This window comes from Gnatocerus cornutus, chromosome 2, assembly GCF_029298725.1.
Source record: "Gnatocerus cornutus isolate USDA-ARS CGAHR chromosome 2, icGnaCorn1.1, whole genome shotgun sequence".
Classification (NCBI taxonomy): Eukaryota; Metazoa; Arthropoda; class Insecta; order Coleoptera; family Tenebrionidae; genus Gnatocerus; species Gnatocerus cornutus.
The window spans coordinates 7,977,887-7,992,961 of record NC_142234.1 but is presented as its reverse complement, the minus strand read 5'-3'; the positions used below and the strand labels follow the sequence as shown (position 1 = coordinate 7,992,961).

General features: G+C 38.6%; 7 protein-coding genes across 7 annotated transcripts; 4 read left to right on the top strand and 3 right to left on the bottom strand.

The window, feature by feature from the left end:
- Positions 1-422: 422 nt before the first annotated feature.
- Positions 423-1,794, top strand: LOC148178545 (uncharacterized). Its single transcript, XM_088029426.1, has 5 exons — positions 423-519; positions 579-731; positions 788-1,174; positions 1,223-1,594; positions 1,646-1,794. Exons 1-5 carry the CDS (start codon positions 423-425, stop codon positions 1,774-1,776), a joined length of 1,140 nt encoding a protein of 379 aa, XP_087885552.1. The 3' UTR covers positions 1,777-1,794.
- Positions 1,795-1,842: 48 nt separating this feature from the next.
- LOC148178544 (uncharacterized) lies at positions 1,843-4,207 on the bottom strand. The gene is made up of 7 exons (XM_088029425.1): positions 3,855-4,207; positions 3,194-3,363; positions 2,901-3,050; positions 2,729-2,859; positions 2,423-2,678; positions 2,019-2,375; positions 1,843-1,970 (listed from the first exon to the last, which is right to left on the bottom strand). Exons 1-7 carry the CDS (start codon positions 4,205-4,207, stop codon positions 1,843-1,845), a joined length of 1,545 nt encoding a protein of 514 aa, XP_087885551.1.
- Positions 4,208-4,560: 353 nt separating this feature from the next.
- Positions 4,561-5,995, bottom strand: LOC148178543 (palmitoyltransferase ZDHHC3). Its single transcript, XM_088029247.1, has 4 exons — positions 5,410-5,995; positions 5,220-5,356; positions 5,088-5,172; positions 4,561-5,040 (listed from the first exon to the last, which is right to left on the bottom strand). The coding sequence occupies exons 1-4, from the start codon at positions 5,677-5,679 to the stop codon at positions 4,669-4,671; spliced, it is 864 nt and encodes a 287-aa protein (XP_087885373.1). The 5' UTR covers positions 5,680-5,995; the 3' UTR covers positions 4,561-4,668.
- A 245-nt stretch (positions 5,996-6,240) lies between these two features.
- Positions 6,241-7,035, bottom strand: LOC148178542 (pupal cuticle protein C1B-like). The gene is made up of 2 exons (XM_088029764.1): positions 6,975-7,035; positions 6,241-6,923 (listed from the first exon to the last, which is right to left on the bottom strand). Exons 1-2 carry the CDS (start codon positions 6,984-6,986, stop codon positions 6,309-6,311), a joined length of 627 nt encoding a protein of 208 aa, XP_087885890.1. The 5' UTR covers positions 6,987-7,035; the 3' UTR covers positions 6,241-6,308.
- Positions 7,036-10,452: 3,417 nt separating this feature from the next.
- LOC148178541 (pupal cuticle protein C1B-like) lies at positions 10,453-11,273 on the top strand. Its single transcript, XM_088050868.1, has 2 exons — positions 10,453-10,510; positions 10,565-11,273. The coding sequence occupies exons 1-2, from the start codon at positions 10,499-10,501 to the stop codon at positions 11,177-11,179; spliced, it is 627 nt and encodes a 208-aa protein (XP_087906994.1). The 5' UTR covers positions 10,453-10,498; the 3' UTR covers positions 11,180-11,273.
- Positions 11,274-12,639: 1,366 nt separating this feature from the next.
- On the top strand, positions 12,640-13,482 carry LOC148178540 (uncharacterized). Its single transcript, XM_088050869.1, has 2 exons — positions 12,640-12,722; positions 12,785-13,482. The coding sequence occupies exons 1-2, from the start codon at positions 12,711-12,713 to the stop codon at positions 13,391-13,393; spliced, it is 621 nt and encodes a 206-aa protein (XP_087906995.1). The 5' UTR covers positions 12,640-12,710; the 3' UTR covers positions 13,394-13,482.
- Positions 13,483-13,669: 187 nt separating this feature from the next.
- Positions 13,670-14,922, top strand: LOC148178539 (uncharacterized). The gene is made up of 2 exons (XM_088050733.1): positions 13,670-14,186; positions 14,237-14,922. The coding sequence occupies exons 1-2, from the start codon at positions 13,895-13,897 to the stop codon at positions 14,713-14,715; spliced, it is 771 nt and encodes a 256-aa protein (XP_087906859.1). The 5' UTR covers positions 13,670-13,894; the 3' UTR covers positions 14,716-14,922.
- The last annotated feature ends 153 nt before the right edge of the window (positions 14,923-15,075 follow it).

Genomic DNA, 15,075 nt, shown 5'->3' with positions numbered 1-15,075 from the left:
GTGAAGATTTATGGCTAATGACACCAACTGACAAAAGGAAAGTGGTAATAATGCAGTTACGTATTAGCGCCCATTACAAACAATAATAAAAAAGAAATTTTTTAAAATTGATTACGTTGTATTGTTTTCAATATGTTGACTAAAGCAGTACAGGTACATAATTGGAGTTTAATTTGTACAAAATGCAGCAAATTAAGTTCAATCAATGAACGGATATGCTTAACATTGATGCTGAAGAACCACCAAATGACCAATTAACGATGTTTGTCGAAAAAATAGGTCTTTAAAAATGTCGTACTAACTTAATAATTACATAAACCGTTACAGCACCGAATATCCAGTTATGAAATTTTGTGTACTCTAAGTGGCACCTAATTCTGCCCCAGATTCGTGAAAAAATCAGTTTGGATGCAGTACCCATCATGAACTCCTCACATGTTCTGTTTTTTGTTCTATTATCAGCAGTTGTCGTATCAACCCAATCCAGCGATGTTTCTCTGACTAACAGAACTGGAAAATGTAAGTTAGCCCTTGTAATATCCATAAATACTGTTCCAATATTTCCTCTACCTTGTTAGGGTTCTGGGGCATCGGCGTCGTTAGATTCGAAAACTCCGTCTGTCGGGGCGCTGATGGTTTCGAAGGCACTTGCTATACCCGTCGCCAGTGCAACGAAATTGGTGGTGTGGGCACCGGAACCTGTGCCAGACGAATAGGGGTGTGTTGCATTGGTAAGTTTTTCAATTATCTCTTCTTTTCTTCTTTTATTAATCACAACTTTTTTTAGTACAAGTGAGTTGCGGAGGTAACTCCTCCCACAACAACACGTACTTTACGAGCCCAAATTTCCCAACCCCTTTCAATGGAGGCTCGACCTGTACTGTGACAATTCGAAGATGCAACCCTGATATTTGCCAGATTCGAATAGACTTTCTGACTTTTTCTTTGGCATCACCTGATGATACCGGTAACTGTGTTAATGACGCGTTTTACGTAATTGGGGGAGCCTCCATTGTTCCTGTTTTATGCGGAGAAAACAGTGGACAACATGTCTACATCGATTTTAATGGGAACGCAGATATTCAGCTTGTTATCAATACAAATGCTGGTATCACCGCTAACAGGGCGTGGAATTTCAAAATCACGCAAATTGGATGTGACTGTCCCACCAAAGGTACCATTTTAATAATATACTTTCCAAGAGCTTTCAGTTTTGTTGTAGCTCCCACTGGGTGTCTGCAGTACTACACGGAGCTCAGTGGTACTGTGAGAAGTTTCAACTACGGTACCACTGGTCTTCAAAACGGTACCAGACAATTAGCCAACCAAAATTATGGAGTTTGTGTAGAAATGCAGCCTGGGTACTGCTCCATTACGTGGAGTACAGCAGCCGGTGACATGTATGGGTTCACAATGACAGGGGATACTAACATGGCAGTTGGAGCTGGAACGGTAGGTACTCCAGATGCCGCTTTGAACGACGGAGACTGTACTACGGATTTTGTGGTTATCCCTAACCCGATGTATGTGAACACAAGTCTGACTGGACCCAATACCGACAGGTTTTGTGGGAATGGGTTTATCCCTGTTACAAGTATGACCTCTTATATCTACTGATTTTTGGTAATAACCCATGGTTTTCTAGCATCATCGAAACCTTTCGTAATGACCGTGGTTACGGATGGTTCGGATACACCTCCTGAGGATGTCGGTAATAGAGGTTTTTCTTTGATGTATATGCAGAACCAGTGTTCGGGGGCTATGCTGGGAAAGTAAAATAAATAGGACAAAAGTAATGGCGGTATATTTTTTCCCTCTATTCTACACTACTTTAACTGGATCTTAAAAAATGCCGGTCATCATTGTCGAGCACCTCCTCTGGGTGTACATCAGTGAGAAACCTCGATTTTGTGTATCGTTGATCTCGTTCCCGTTGGTGACAACGGTTAGAACAAACGGCTTAGAACTCGCTGAAAAGTCAAAATAACAAACGTTTCATTGTGGAGTTGGATACTCACTGATGACGGTCGGAAACGCGGTACCACAGAACCTATCTGAGTTGACTGGAGTACCATTAACATACGATGGATTTGGAATTACAACAAAATCTGAATTGCAATCTGACCCTGTCAGACTAACCATTCCTAAAGCCCCCAAATCCCCAGAAACGATAAACGAGTTGTCGCCAACTGCGCTCCATTCAATAGAACAATAACCAGGGATCATAGCCACACAGACCCCGTAGTTCTCGTTCACTAGTTCTCTTGTCCCAGGAAGACCAGTTGTGGGATCTATTTCATTACCGGCGGTACCATAATTGAAACTGTTAACAGTCCCGGAAAGAGCGGTGTAGTACATAAGACAACCAATTGGAGCTACAATGTCTCTATTAGCTAAGGAATAAAGGAGTTAATAGGGAAACCTCTAGTTGGACAGTCACAGGCGATTTGAGTTATCAGAAAGTTCCAATTACGGCCTATGTTCTCTGTACTTGAAGTCACAATGTTTATTTGTATGGTATTGTTCCCATTAAAGTCTACATACACGTGTTGGCCTGTATTGTCACCACAAATAACAGGCACAGGACCAGCCCCTCCGGTGATGGTCATTGCGTCAGTGTCACAGATACCTTGAGGGTTAGGCTGCGCAAGATTTAGGTTTAGAAAGTCTATCCGAACCTAGAAGTCTAATTTTTAGATTTAGTCCAAACGAGCTGGTACCTACGAACTTGGCAAATATCATCACTGCACTTTTGAATCGTTAGCGTACAACTAGTACCATTGGTCGTAGGGTTTGGAAAGTTGTTACTAGTGAAATACGTATTGTTGTGCATGGAAGTTTCACCACAGTGCCTTATAACTAATAAAAATTACAAAGAAGTACTAAAGAGTGGTACTTACCAACGCAACACACTCCAATATTTTGAGCACAGCTCCCGGAAGCGACTCCTCCAACACTCTGGCATTGCCATCGTGTATAACAAGTTCCCAGATTGTTAGAAGCCGCTGTGCATACGCTATTCTCAAAACGAACCAACCCAATACCGAAAACTAGTCAATTTTTCAGATTATCTAGATTTAATTCTAGTACCTACTTACACTTGGGGATTCTGTTAGTTGAAACTTCCGGTTCATCGTCAAACACTGCTTCCATTGCAATATAAATTATTACCAAGGTTTAAAGTGATACTTACGTCTGGCAATCCGACTGTCCATAAGTACTTCCGTGTCCACACCGGAAACTGATTTCTGTTTAGTAAGAACTTCAATGTTCTTATAATACTTACGTTTGGGAACTTGATGGACTGTGAGAACAATTGGTACAAACAAAACGAAGAAGTGGATATTTGTGTTCATGGTGTAGCTGAAAATGAGCAAAATGGGTGCTACTTGATGGTTATAACAATTTCTTGTAAAAGTTGCAATTTACGCGACATTTTTTAGACTTGAAGGAACGGTACTGCAGGTGTAAAGAAACTGTTATTTAATCTTCTGGAGTTGATTTAAGACGAGGAAGTGTTTGTGGTAAATATTCACTCTGTTTGTTCTCACAGGTGTGAATCTGCCGCTGAAGTAAATACTTATTACATGAAACATAAGTTCTCTAAAAATTAAAAAAATCATAAATTTTCGAAATTAAAATGCAGATAGTATAAGTTTATTAAAAACCAAACTTTATACAAAAAAATAACACAGTAAAGTTTCAAATCCATAAAATAGTCCAGCCATGTTCATCACTTCGAGAAAAAACTCTTGGACACCGAAATGTTCCCAGACAGAAAGGATCCATGAGGTGTAAAATTCCTTGCAGTTCTGTTTTTGCTATCGTCCAAATCTATCATAGATTCCGCCGACCTGGACCGATAACTTGACCTTGGAAGAGACAACATCTGTGACGAATTCCCCGTAGTAGAAAAAGACTTCGTTGAGTTCACTGAAGAAGTGGTGCTATTAAAAGGGACGCTCTTCATGGAACGACTAGCGCTGTGTGGCGAATGAGCTGGTGTATTTTGGGGCACGACATACTTGGACGGGCTGATGTAACAAACAGTGCTACTTATTTTGTTCGGTGCCATCAAAAAATTTCCGTTGGCTGCCAAAGTGTTCACACTCCTCTCTGACGTTGAGCGTCGCGGCGCTTCATGGTTGCTGTAAAGCACTGTTCTTTTATAAGAGTACTCTTCAATTATCACTTTTCTTTGGCTCATGGTACGGCTGGGCGACGACTGGAGAATTTCAACGTGAAGATAAGAGTGGAGTTTTTGTTAAAAGTAGATATGCCTAGACGTTTTTGTAAGAATGTGAAAAGAGGGGAGAAATAATGCGTTGAAACTTATGCCACAAAAAATGAAGGTGAATAATTTAACTTATTATGCATTAAATAAACTAAAGTTTTGTTTAGAACCTTCATGGATATTACAATCATTGTTGCTTGAGAAAGAATTAAAATTATGATTTCTTTTTTATTTAATTTAAATATGTTGCTTAAGTAGTATATTTAAAATTTTTGTTTAAAAACTATCAAAATTTGTGTTGGTGAAGACTGAAAATAAAACACTACTTGTAGATTTTGACTCGTTTATTAAGTAGTGCATGGAAAACATGTATAAATTATTACCAGTGATAACTTTAAAGTAAAAACTTTAAATTCAGTAAAACAATCAATAATTTAAACTGAATAATAATCGGCCTCGTTCTTATATTTTGGAGCCGGTTTGGCAAAGGGTAAAAGCCAGAAAATGGAAAATCTGCCAAAAACAGCCTGGATACTTTTCCACCTAGATTTTTTCACCCATCGCGCTTGTTCTTTCTTCAACTGTTCAATTCCAGTCTCGTCGTTCCAGATTGCCTGGACTTGTGTCCCCAACATCACCGCTGTAAAAATGGCGAACAGGAGCGCTTCAAAAATCAAGAAAAGAAGCAAAACCACAGTTGCTGGGGGTGAATACGTCGTGCATTCTTTCCATTCATGCCGGATGCACATGAGAAATTGGTTTATAGCTAAGAAGAGAGAATGTAGCGAAAGTACGGCAATATAAAACTGGAAAAAGACAATTAAGAAATGTCGGGATGTACTAGGAGACGTACAGTAAATAGTACGAAATATTTTTGATTGTTCTCACCAACGCAATTATTGACCCATGGACAATGATGGTCCATTTTTTTGATACAACTGAAACAAAGTGATCATGGTGGGCTTAATAGTGGCTGGATTTTTACCGTTGACAAACTGAGCAATGATGTGCCCTGTCTGGCTTAATACTGCAACATTTTGGGCACTTGAATATCACCTGGCCGTCTCTATAGCCCATATGCTTAATCATTTCCTTAGTAGCATTTCCTTTTGGCACAGCTCCCTAAAAATTCAATCAATACTAATTACCAAAACAAACACCTGTGGAATACTTACTGGGTCTGTAAACATGGTTTTCAAGTGTGAAGAAAACGCCAAAAAGGCGCAACATTGAAAAACGACAATATTAATAACACTGTAGAAAGGATACGGGCTTGGAATGAGTATGACAGACATAACTACGAACTCAGCATACAATATAAGTAACCACGTTAAGATTGCACATATTATGCCGCAAATATCACGTATACACCAAAGCATACCACCACAACATTTATTGTGAAAGTCAATTTCCTTGCGAACTTGGGGGTAGTCATATTCCATCATGATCAGGGGGCACTAATATTATTTGGAGGTTAGGTGTGAAAAACGTAAGTGGCATGTCTTGCATTTGTTCATTTTCGATTGATTCAGTCTTGTGGAAAAGTCTTCGTTACATTTCCAGTAGAAATTCAGCTGGAAAAGCTGGGGGCACAACAAAGTGACAGTTTTGATAGTTTTGACGTACAACTGACGGATAAGTGACAGAAGACAGCTGGAACGGTCCCGGAAACAGTTGCGGTTTTTTCGAAATTTCGGAAATTACACCTCCAAAATTTTTCAAACTAACTCAAATACTGAACATGTTGCGATTAGAAAACAATTGTTTGGTTAGGTTATCAGATCGTTATCTAAAGAGTACTTATTACGTAGATATTTTGAAATTACATAGTTTCAGCTTTGCAAATAAATCGAACAATGTGCTTCAATTACACTCTTTTTAGTGTAATCAGTACTAAATTTATGACAATTTATGACTGATAAGTGAATTCAATTGTCAAAATAGGGGACGTTGGGGTAGATTATTGGACACTCACTTAATTATTTATTTGTTTATTTTTCACATAAATAAAAAATGGTAACAATAAATAGTAATTTAAAAAAATCGATTGTTGGGATCAGTCCATTGACTAGATTTACCATCCGTAGTTGGCGTAGGCGGAGGCGTAAGTGAGGTGAGATACGGCGGGGGCGGCGGAGTAAGCTACACCGATAGCGGCAGGGTGAGCGGCGATAGCTGGGGCAGCTACAGCGGTGCGGAGAACGGGAGCAGCGACAGCTGGGGCAGCAAAACCGTGGTAGGCGCTGATGGCAGGGGCAGCGACGGCTGGGGCGGCGAATCCGTGGTAGGCGCTGATAGCGGGAGCGGCACCGTAAGCGATAGCGGGAGCGGCTACGGTTCTGAATCCAGGGTTGGAGACACGGATATCAGCTTTGCGGACGCTGGAGAAGGGAGTGTCGATGCTCTTGGAGTAAGTGGAGACTTGTCCCAAGTTGCCGAAGCTGCGGATGATGTTGGAGTGTTGGGAGGTGATAGCTGGAGCTACAGCGGGGGCGGCGTAGGAGAGAGCAGGGGCGGCGTAGGACACAGCTGGAGCGGCATATGATACAGCTGGAGCGGCGAGTCTTCCGTGGAAAGTGCTGCCGAGGGTTGGGGCGGCGACGCTGCTGTAAGCCAAAGCGGGGGCAGCGATGGGGGCGCCGAGAAGACCGGCGTTGGCGTAAGCCAAAGCGGCGCAAAGGATCATAAACTGTAACAAAAAAAATAGAGACAGTTCTAAAAAAAAAATGTTTTATCGTACTCTGAATGCCATTTTGTTATTGAACTACTTGGTAAATCACAAGTTGACGAATGTGTCGAATTTTGTTTTTGGCCGCTTTTATATCGATATTTTCATTACGGCGTGTGCAGTTTGGAATATTGCATTATTACGTCATAACAAGTTTAACTCTCAAGTACAAGGGTTTGTCTTGATCTAGACCATATTACAATATGTTAAGGTTAACACCACCAGGGAGACAGTTCTTATTACATAATAATACGAGTGGGTTCACGAAATTAAAATTTGCAAAATCGTTCTAACAAAGAATACAATTAGGCTGTACATGTTTCAAGATTGTTACAAATTTAATCGATGAACTAAAAAGATACAATTAAGTGGTTGTATGGTTAAATAATGTTATACTCATTTTTAAGACAGAATAACCTTTTTCGGAGTGTATTTTTTTTATATTCTTGTGCAATGCTGGATTATTGTACATGCTGGTAATGAATTAGTCCGGTTTATTCGGGCGTGTCTTGCCCTACATATTCTGAATTCAGTCTTGAAGAAGGTGGTTGAGTACTTGAAATGTCGGTTTAGATACCTATAAAAAAAGAATAGCTACATATTTGTAATATTTATAGAGAACCCAACGTTTGTCTGTTGAACTTTTCATTTTTTTGAGGAATACATTAATCTTTTAAACATTTTTGTACGGCAGTAGAAACACACAATTATTTTGATTTGTTTTATCAATAAAGATGTAATCAGCTTTAACTGCATCAAAATAAGTACAAAAATTAAATTATAATTCTGCTCATATTTGCTTCAATGTATTAAACTTAAAAATTAGCGAATGAGAGTTTTGTGTGTTAATAAAATATAGGGTGTTGTTATGGTCAGTAAGCATTTTTATTATGGACGCGAATTATCCTACTTAATAATGTGGCGTAATTAGATTTTTTATTTTTGTAAAAATAAACAAAATATTGCCATAAAATGAAATGCTAGCGACCTTCGGAACAGTGCCGAATTAAAGAAGGAAACCGCGGTAAGAACAAGAAAGATCGGGATTTTGTTTCACGTTTTTTAACTTTCGATTTCGTTGAACTTGACACACATTGGCGTGGAGTGAATTCTTCAAACTTCAATATCTCGTTTATTTTTCCAAAAATGAAAACTCTAACATTATTACATTATGTAATCGCGTGCATGATAAAAATGCTTAATGCCAAATCAACACCCTATACAGGTCTCTGGAAAGTGGCGCCCCACCTTAAAAAGGGGTAATTGGGTGGTCCCTCAGAGGAACAAAAAAAATTTTTTTTAAAAATTCCTGACTCTGTTTTCGCAGGAGAACCAAAAGAAAATTAGGAAAATGGCAAAATTGTTGAACTGTTCCTCTAATAATTTAAATTTCCAGTATTCAAAGCCATAGTAACGTTGCTGTTGTATTGTTGGCATTAGTCTATGTATCTAATCTACAGGGTCCGGCAACACTTGTGTCCACCCCCAAAATCGTCTTGACTTTTAAAGATAAAATTTTGAAAATTTGCATACGCTCACAGTTGACAAAGCTCTAGAAGCTGACGCAAAAATTTCTTTTTTATCACCAATAGTTTTGGCGTCGCGACGCCTTAAAAATGTAATTTTTATTTAATTGTAAGGGTTTGTGATATCAACCCCTAATTTAATTTTTTTTGAATATAAATGTGTTAAAAATATTTCAGTTGTTATTTTAGATTCAATGCAAATTGTTTTCAAAATTTGAGAAAAAAATGCTGTTTTATCAAGTTAGTTTTCAATTTCATTACGTCAAAGTTGGGAACTACGTTTACACCCATCTGTCAACATCTTGTGTCACAAATGACATCTATCCTTTGGCTCGCTTTAGATTGTAACAAAAGTCTTACTTGGTGAAATTGTCGCTTTGTCGATGTTACTTAACGATTTCTGGGGTCCATAAAGTGCAACTTGCCCGTGTTAATCAAAATTAACCTTTATAAGAGTGAATGAAGTGACTTGTGAAATTTTGGTGTAAACGTAGTTTGCCACTGTGCTGTCATAATTTTAAAAACTAACTTGATAAAACAGCGTTTTTTTCGCAAATTTTAAACACAATTTGCATTAGATTTAAAATAAAAACTTAGATATTTGTATCACTGTTATGTTGAAAAAAAAATTGAATTTGCGAATATTTCCGCAAAAACTCAAAAGTCGCTAAAAATTATACTTCTTAGGCGTCGCGACGCCAACCAAACCGTGATAAAAAACAAATTTTTGCGTCAGCTTCTAGAGCTTTGTCAACTATGAGCGTATGCAAATTTTCAAAATTGTAACTTTAAAATTAAAGACTATTTTGGGGGTGGACACAAGTGTTGCCGGACCCTGTATATTAACTATGGTTTCATGAGAACGATGCCACCACACTGATCGAGATTGTTGATTCAAAAATTTTGTTAACAGTTTTCAGGCATTTTTTCGATATTTTTTGTACCATGTTTTTGCGCAAATTGTTCTTTAGGTAACATATTTATTTGAACGTAAAATTATTACACAGAAATCTTTAATTTTGGCATTCAACTTTTACTCTTCAATCCTCGAATCATATCTCGAAAAATTGAAGACATGGATTTTTTTCAACATTTTTCCGGTGATCTATGACATTGTTCGATGATACAGTATCACGGTAGTGCGCGACTTTCCAGACACCTGTATTTTATTAAAACACAAAATTCTCATTAGCTCATTTTTTTAAGTTTAACGCATAAGCAAGTACGAGCAGAAATACAATTTAATTTTTCTACTTTATGTAGAATGTAAGTATGTAACTATTCCTGAAAAAAATGAAATGGTCTGTCGCCTTTCTTCAATAGACAAACGTTGCTCTCTCTATAAATATTACGAGTAGCTAATCTTCTTTTTATAGGTATTTAAACTGACATTTCAAGTACTCAACCACCTTCTTTAAAGCTGAATTCAGAATATGTAGGGCAAGACACGCCTGAATAAACCGGACTAATTTATTAACAGCATGAACAATAATCCAGCTTTGCGCAATGAAAACAGGCCCATTAGTAAAAAAAAGTATGCTCCGAAAAAGGTTATTCTGTGTTAAAAATATGTGTAACAGTATTTAACTAGACGACAACTTTATTGTATCTTTTTAGTTCATCGATTAAATTTGTAACAATCTTGAAATATGCATAGTGCATAGCCTAATTGGAGTCTTTGTCAAATCGATTTTGTGAATTTTAATTTCATGAATCCACTCGTGGTGTTAACCTTAGCATATCGTAATATGGTCTAGATCAAGTCATACCCTTGTACTTGAATTAAACTTGTTATGGCGTAATAATGCAATATTCCAATATGGGTACGCACACGCTGTAATGAAAAGTCGATTCATATTCAGATATTGAAAACCTGTTTACTGATCTATTTTCCAAGAACAACAACACTTGCACTCAAAAAATCGCCAATTTTAATCGATATAAAAGCGGCCAAAAACAAAATTCGACACATTCGTCAACTTGTGATTTACCAAGTAGTTCAATAACAAAATGGCATTTAGAGTACGATAAAACAATTTTTTTTTTAGAACTGTGTCTCTATTTTTTTTGTTACAGTTTATGATCCTTTGCGCCGCTTTGGCTTACGCCAACGCCGGTCTTCTTGGCGCCCCCATTGCTGCCCCCGCTTTGGCTTACAGCAGCGTCGCCGCCCCAACCCTCGGCAGCACTTTCCACGGAAGACTCGCCGCTCCAGCTGTGTCCTATGCCGCTCCAGCTGTGTCCTACGCCGCCCCTGCTCTCTCCTATGCCGCCCCCGCTGTAGCTCCAGCTATCACCTCCCAACACTCCAACATCATCCGCAGCTTCGGAAACTTAGGACAAGTCTCCACTTACTCCAAGAGCATCGACACCCCCTTCTCCAGCGTCCGCAAAGCTGATATCCGTGTCTCCAACCCTGGATTCAGAACCGTAGCCGCTCCCGCTATCGCTTATGGTGCCGCTCCCGCTATCAGCGCCTACCACGGATTCGCCGCCCCAGCCGTCGCTGCCCCTGCCATCAGCACCTACCACGGTTTTGCTGCCCCAGCTGTCGCTGCTCCCGTTCTCCGCACCGCTGTAGCTGCGCCAGCTATCGCCGCTCACCCTGCCGCTATCGGTGTAGCTTACTCCGCCGCCCCCGCCGTATCTCACCTCACTTACGCCTCCTCCTACGCCAACTACGGATGGTAAATCCGTTTGATGAAGAACTGAAGACTTTCACTAATTTATTGACACTTTTTTGTTAATTTATAGGTATGTTGCTCAAATAAAGTTATAAAAATAAGTTTGGCACTATTATTTATTTAAACTATACAAAATAAATACATAATAATTTGTGTTGCTTGTAATAAGAATATCCACTTGCGCTGATTCGAAATGTTTTCAATGACCACAAGGGCTGCTGACATGAAAAATATCAAGCAATGTTGCTAATTAACAAGAAATGGTTTATAATATTATACTCCTTAAGTTATAATTTTATTTCTCTAAGGCAAAAAATTGCCAGCTCATGTATATTTGGACGGTTCAGAACTATCAATTTTAGCCGGCTATAAGCATAAATAAATCTCCATCATTGCTACAGATAGCGGTGTACAGAATGTCCCAGAAGGCTCGCAGTTTCTTTTAAAAGGAAATTCTGCGATAATTCAGAGATGATTTTTATATCATACAATGTTCAGGGACTTATGGTTCTTGAGTTAATAGCACTTTAAGCTGTCCAATCACAGTCCATAAGTCAATAGATAGTGTTTCGTTATACCAACGACAATTTTTCCTTGTATTATATGCAGATGCGCTGTAATTGATTAACTACAAATGTTTGTGACATTGTGCGGAACAAAAATCAACTCAGATTTTCATGGAGAATTTCTCATTAAAAGTGCAAGCTTTCTGGGACACCTGTATATCAAACGACTAAATGTATAACAATTTATTTTCTTGTGGATGCGCCTTCTTAAAAGATTATGTCATCTGGACTAAAACTTTTTGTGCGTTTATAGTTTTAGCTTTTTAAAAGCAAAAAGCTTCGTAACAGTTATATTGAAATTTAGTGAACTGTTACGGAGCTTTTTGCGGGAAGGTTGATGCAAACCATAGATTATATATTTATTGAGATGCAATTGAGAGCAAACATGACTTAACCACTTGGGAGTGATAACTGTTATAGAGCCTAGCGAGAAGGTTGAACCTTTTAAAAAGTCAAAGCCCTAAACGAACTAAAAATTTTAGTCCAGTCTACAGCTGAAAATTTTTGATAAAATCTATACCTACAGGATTTTGGCCCGGAACACTAGTGTTGGCGGACCCTGTATAAATCCCAAAATTTTGTAATTGATGAACTTGCTCAAATTAAATTCGAGTGAGTTTAAAATTTTGTTCTCCAAATATTCAGACAAAATATGTGCTTAATTATTTAACAACAAATTTAATTTTTAAATGTAGTTGATTTATTATAAACTCTATAAAGACACAAGCAGTTACGTTGAACTTGAAATAAAGCCTAACAAACCCGTTAAATTACAATGAAGCAATACCTGGTTCTAAAGTTCTCGTACTTTACAAAATTGAAAAGTTGATTCACATTCAGATATAGAAAACCTGTTTATTGGTTCATTTTCATTGTACTTAAACTTGTTAAAAATGACTGGTATAAAAGACTCAACATCTAACATTTCGGCACATTCGTCAACCAACGATCAACCAATCCACACAACACAAAATGGCATTTAAAGTGAGTACCTACACCAAGGCGTAAAACGTTTAATTGTTTACTAATTTTTTTTTCTATTCCAGCTCGTAGTACTGTGTGCCGCTTTGGCTTGTGTCAACGCTGGATACCTTGGCTCTTCCATTGCCGCCCCTGCCCTCGCTTACGGAGCTGCCCCAGCTCTCGCTTACGGCGCTGCCCCCGCTTTCGCCCATGGAGTAGCTGCTCCCGCTCTTGGCAGCACATACCATGGTAACTTTGGATATGCCGCCCCCGCCATCGCCGCCCCTGTTCTCCGTAGCGCTGTAGCTGCTCCAGCTTTCGCTCATGGATTAGCTGCCCCCGCTCTTGGCAGCACATACCACGGTAACTTTGGATATGCCGCCCCCGCTATCGCCGCCCCTGTTCTCCGCACTGCTGTAGCTGCTCCCGTTCTCCGTACCGCCGTAGCTGCTCCAGCTTTCGCTCATGGATTAGCTGCTCCAGCTCTTGGAAGTACGTACCACGGTAACTATGGATATGCCGCCCCCGCCATCGCCTCCCCAGTTCTCCGCACCGCTGTGGCTACCCCAGCAATCGCTGCCGCCCCGATCCTCCGTACCGCCGTAGCTGCCCCCATCGGTGTTGCTTACTCCGCCGCCCCGGCTGTGTCCCATCTCTCCTACGCATCTGCTTATGCTAACTACGGATGGTAAATGTAGTTGACTAGAAAAAGACTGAATATTCAATTTCTTTTGTTCTTCTGTTAATTTATGTATAAATAAAACTACCTATCAAAAAAAAAGATTTTTAATTACATCGGTGCTTGAAATAGGTACAAAACTTTTTTTTTTAATTCGAATCAAAAATTTTATTCAGTAAAATTCTATGAATTGGTTTTGATTACTTATGTGTGATTAAACCTGTATGCGCTTAATTTAAAAAAAAAAGTTTACTCAAAAGTGACTTTAAAAATTTTGGTTTTTGAATATACCGCCTCGTCCTGGTCCGGTCCTGTTTTGTCAAAAAATCGCGGCGTCCATTTTCACCTTATCTTACAAAATAACAAAAACAATCCAGTCACTACAAATTCATAAATAATGTGAATCAAGAAAATCACAAAAATGCAACTGAATCAGCAAAACTGAATCCACTTTTTTAAACTGCCAATTTCAAGTAAACAAACGCACCTAACCTCAAACTTCCAAAAGTTTAAAATGGTACGCAAACGTTCGCGAAAATACCAAAGTGACGACAATGACAGTGACAGTGACGTAGAGTTTGGGGCAGAGCCCCGCTCTAAACCGGCCCCCAAAAAATACAGTCTTCGAGAACGCAAAAGAGCCCCATTATTTACCACTGAAGACTACGACTATTATGGTTTAGATGAGGATGTTGGAGCGCAAAAACAGTCGTCGGACGATGAAGATTTTGAAGTGGAGGCTGATGTCAATGGGGCACGGGCCTATTTTGAGCCGGATCCAGATGTTGATCCCCAAAATGCCGAGGGTAATTTGATTATTGTTATTTTTTAATAATTAAGGATACATTTTTGCTAGGTTTGATTGATTTTGAAGATATCATTCGTGCAGATATTGTTGTGAACAGAAATAAAATTGACTATGATAATATCATACAGAAGACAGAGATAAAGTTGGGACAACCTAAAAAGCGGGGACGAAAGCCAAAAAAACGACCGGTTGAAATTGTACAGGGGACAGGGCTGGTGTGTGAGCCAGAAATCAGTTCTTTTGAACCACTAGCTGAAACAAAAATTGAGGAAAATGAAACTAGTGGAGAGAAACTGGAAACGGAGGGAAATCCGGAAGGGCTTCCTAATGGTGATGTTTTAGAAAGTGGAGATTTATTGAAAAATAATGATACTTCTATAAAAATTGAAAATAAAGATAGTAGTGCAGAAATTATTACAAAGGCTCCTTCAAAAGAGGATTTAAGAGAGGACAAAATTGAAGAAGAAGATGATGATGTCATAGTTTTGGGAGAGCTTAAACAGGAGGTCATTGTTTTAGATGACTGAACTGAGACTGGCGTGATGTATATAAGGTGTATCATAATTTTTAGAGTTGAATTCTTCACACTAGATGTATTTATTATGGATTATGTAAGAGTGATTGAATAAAGCAGTTTCATATAGTGAAAATTAGGGACATTTAACCGCGTGCAATATAATTTTTTATTCTGTTGACTGAAAATGTTCAAATAAACATCTTAGGAATACATACAATTTATTCTTTACCCACTTTTAACATTATCACCATTTATTAAGGCCATTTTCATTATAAAAAGCTTTATTATCCTTGTTTTTTAATTCTTTGGACTCATCTAACAGTTCATCCTTTATTTCTATGGTAAATTCTGATTTAGACTTGGAACCTCT

What these genes read in the sequence shown, in the direction of transcription:
- LOC148178543 (XM_088029247.1), bottom strand. Translation starts at nt 5,679, where the DNA reads ATGATGGAATATGACTACCCCCAAGTTCGCAAGGAAATTGACTTTCAC. An exon ending in CATTGCTCAGTTTGTCAACG is followed by an intron (nt 5,173 to 5,219) that starts GTAAAAATCCAG and finishes ACTTTGTTTCAG; the next exon opens with TTGTATCAAAAAAATGGACC. An exon ending in AATATTTCGTACTATTTACT is followed by an intron (nt 5,041 to 5,087) that starts GTACGTCTCCTA and finishes GTCTTTTTCCAG; the next exon opens with TTTTATATTGCCGTACTTTC.
- LOC148178544 (XM_088029425.1), bottom strand. Translation starts at nt 4,207, where the DNA reads ATGAGCCAAAGAAAAGTGATAATTGAAGAGTACTCTTATAAAAGAACA. An exon ending in AGGTCAAGTTATCGGTCCAG is followed by an intron (nt 3,364 to 3,854) that starts GTCGGCGGAATC and finishes GCTCATTTTCAG; the next exon opens with CTACACCATGAACACAAATA. An exon ending in CTGTGACTGTCCAACTAGAG is followed by an intron (nt 2,376 to 2,422) that starts GTTTCCCTATTA and finishes GAGACATTGTAG; the next exon opens with CTCCAATTGGTTGTCTTATG.
- LOC148178545 (XM_088029426.1), top strand. Translation starts at nt 423, where the DNA reads ATGAACTCCTCACATGTTCTGTTTTTTGTTCTATTATCAGCAGTTGTC. An exon ending in GACTAACAGAACTGGAAAAT is followed by an intron (nt 520 to 578) that starts GTAAGTTAGCCC and finishes CTACCTTGTTAG; the next exon opens with GGTTCTGGGGCATCGGCGTC. An exon ending in ATGTGACTGTCCCACCAAAG is followed by an intron (nt 1,175 to 1,222) that starts GTACCATTTTAA and finishes GTTTTGTTGTAG; the next exon opens with CTCCCACTGGGTGTCTGCAG.
- LOC148178539 (XM_088050733.1), top strand. Translation starts at nt 13,895, where the DNA reads ATGGTACGCAAACGTTCGCGAAAATACCAAAGTGACGACAATGACAGT. An exon ending in TGATCCCCAAAATGCCGAGG is followed by an intron (nt 14,187 to 14,236) that starts GTAATTTGATTA and finishes CATTTTTGCTAG; the next exon opens with GTTTGATTGATTTTGAAGAT.